Here is a 2,660-nt window from a genome sequence, read left to right as displayed (position 1 = left end):
TTGAAAAATCATAAAAATCTAAATTCCCTTATAATTTCAAGTTAAAAGGGACTCCAGTCACCTCACTTGACAGCACTAGAAATGCTTTTAAAAGACTTCTGAACAAGACAGCCAAATAGTACAGAAGAACACTGGAATTATCCTGCTTTTTTATGCATATGGAATGGTAGAAAGCCTTTTTCTGGTTTTATTTGTGGATGAGTAGAAACTTTTATGGGACATATGGCAAATTGTATTGGGAAAGACAGATCACAATCTCTTTAGATTCTGTTTGCTTTTCTTAGACCCAGGAACCGGCCCTAGCATAGAGCTGTGTTTCACTAGTTTGATGCTCATACAGTCACTAGAGCTGTGGTAGCTGCACATGCACTTTGTGCAAAAGTCAAAGCCACAACCTTCACGATTGCACATTGCTCTTTGAAGATAGGAGTCATATTTTGCAGGTGAGCCACAGCGATGGCAGGCTTTAAGGCTTTCAGTGTTCTTCAAGGTCTTGGCAGCCTGTGGGAAAAGCATACACAGAAAAGCATGACTGGAGGGTAAACACACACTCCAAACATTTCCTGATGTTACCTAAGTGCCACAAAAACTAACTTCTCTCATTCTAGAGGGACAAATTAAAAATTTAGCCTAATTTTGTATCAAATTCTGATGGAGACTGAACAGGAAGAATCAGTCTATAACTGCAGGTACTTTGGACTGGAATAGAGGTAGCCACTTTAAAATTCTTTCAATTTTAAATTTAAAAGAACAGGCCAAAGCAGTAAGAAAAACAATCATCCTGAATCTACCAAACCTCATCCAAGGATGATGATTTAGTTAACTTTAATTTTTTTAAAAAAGAAAATAAAACTGGATTCCATTCAAATCATTAACATTTTTGAAAATTGAGAAATGTGTCCAGAAATCTTAGCTGTGGCACACTTAGCTTGAGATACTAAATGGAAGCAATTCCTATTTCTCTCCAATTAATTCATTTTTGACACAAAAACTTACCCATCCTTGAAAATCATTTAGCATTAGGAAACTATAGACCTGTATAACACCTTACATCATTCAATTGTAAAAAAGCAAAAATGCTTTTATAATCTAAATGCCTTGTGTGTAGACATAATATGTCTATTAGGAATAAAACTTTAGACTGCTACTGAACAGTTGTAGTTTCACATTTCTAATGCCACAAAGAGCTATGTAGTAGTATTAGAGCATCTTGATTAAAATTTCCAGTGCCATCATATCTTATTGCAGCAATTGGCAGAATAAGACATTTGAGCTTGAGCATAAAACCTTTTTCTAGTTAGGAAAAATCTATTGCTTATTAACCAACAATAACTTTCAATGAGAGTTCTAAAAGTTTTGTAAGATACTTGAAACTTAGACTTGCATCTATACATGGAAAAAACAGACAGTTTAAGAAAAATAACAAGGTGAAAGGAAACTTAGGCTGTTGGCAGTTATTGACAACTCCAAATGTGTGACAGACTAAATATACATAGTTAAAAAAGCCATTTTTAATGTCAGATAATTAATTGGAAAAGGAAAGCATAGAATGAACAGAAGAAATATGCACTGTTTATTTTTTTAAATAAAGAATTACTTAGTCTTGAAACTGGAGATACTACTTCCAGAAATATCATTTACAAGCTGATGATGTGCCAGACAACATGTGAGAAATTAAAGATGAGTGGAAATCACGAGTTACCTCAGAAAACTCCGCAAGCCTGCTGTGATTCTTAGATGCTTTGGATCTGGTGCTTTTTTTATTCACATTTTTTGGTGTGGCTGCTTTCTGAATGGAAGCTAAAGACACTCGGTAGAGAACATACTCCCTTGTTGCAGCATGTTCTGGTGCTGTAGTGACATTCTGATGAAAAGAAAAACAAGACTTAAATTTGAGAAGGAACTTACCTGATACTGTGTTTTTGTTTAATAGAATTCAACAATTAATTTTTGATCCTTCCTCCTGGTTTTCAACAATAAAGCATCACACCAAGTATATTCCCTATTCTGCCTTAGCTTTCTCAGTCACTTGTGTTATAAATGCATAGTTCAGACCATCAAAACCAACCATCTTCTATTACGTAATCCTACCTTCACATTAGCACATCACAATTATTTAGGCAGAGCATGTAACATATTCATCACAATGTTTTAAAGTGCAAAGCAGTATTTCTAATTCTTCATGGTAATAGGAATGCTTAAAGCTTTCTTTCTGAAAAGGAAACTCCTCCCACCAATTTTCCAAGTTTGTAGTTCAGGTTCAAAAAGAAAAGCATACAGTGGCAGGGAAAAAAAATCAAACTTTATGGGCTGAATGTTCAGTAGTGTCCAAAAAGCCCTAAAAGGCTAGCCCTGTAAAATACTACATAGAACTCTTAACTGGTTGAGTACTTTATTCTGTGGCAGATTCTAAGCCTTGTTTCATTGTTTGTCTATCTTTCAAGAAAGAAAAGCTCCTAGCCTAGTGTTTTAAAAGAGTCCTGACTATGTAAAGTGCAATGGTAGTGTGGTTGGATCTAATATTTTTTATTTCATAGGACAAATAGGCATTAGGAAAAGGCTACAGTGCAAAAAGCTGTTCAGTTTTCCATAGCCAACATGTTGGACTTCAGCAACTGCTGCTAGAAAGTATAAGCAGGCAGCTAGGTCACACAGCTAGC

The 2,660-nt window shown here is 35.2% G+C and overlaps 1 protein-coding gene across 1 annotated transcript in view; it reads right to left on the bottom strand.

Moving 5' to 3' along the window:
• Window positions 1-249: 249 nt before the first annotated feature.
• FBXO5 (F-box protein 5) overlaps window positions 250-2,660 on the bottom strand; it is a 3,875-nt gene continuing 1,464 nt past the window's right edge. Inside the window, exons 3-4 of the mRNA XM_009082220.1 lie at window positions 1,703-1,864; window positions 250-501 (exon numbers count right to left, since the gene is read on the bottom strand). Coding sequence (XP_009080468.1) covers window positions 250-501; window positions 1,703-1,864 — 414 coding nt within the window. The remainder of the gene's footprint in view (window positions 502-1,702; window positions 1,865-2,660) is intronic.

Source organism: Acanthisitta chloris, unplaced genomic scaffold, assembly GCF_000695815.1.
Source record: "Acanthisitta chloris isolate BGI_N310 unplaced genomic scaffold, ASM69581v1 scaffold33429, whole genome shotgun sequence".
Taxonomy (NCBI): domain Eukaryota; kingdom Metazoa; phylum Chordata; class Aves; order Passeriformes; family Acanthisittidae; genus Acanthisitta; species Acanthisitta chloris.
The sequence above is the reverse complement of the archived record's forward strand: the minus strand, read 5'-3'. Positions and strand labels throughout refer to the sequence as shown.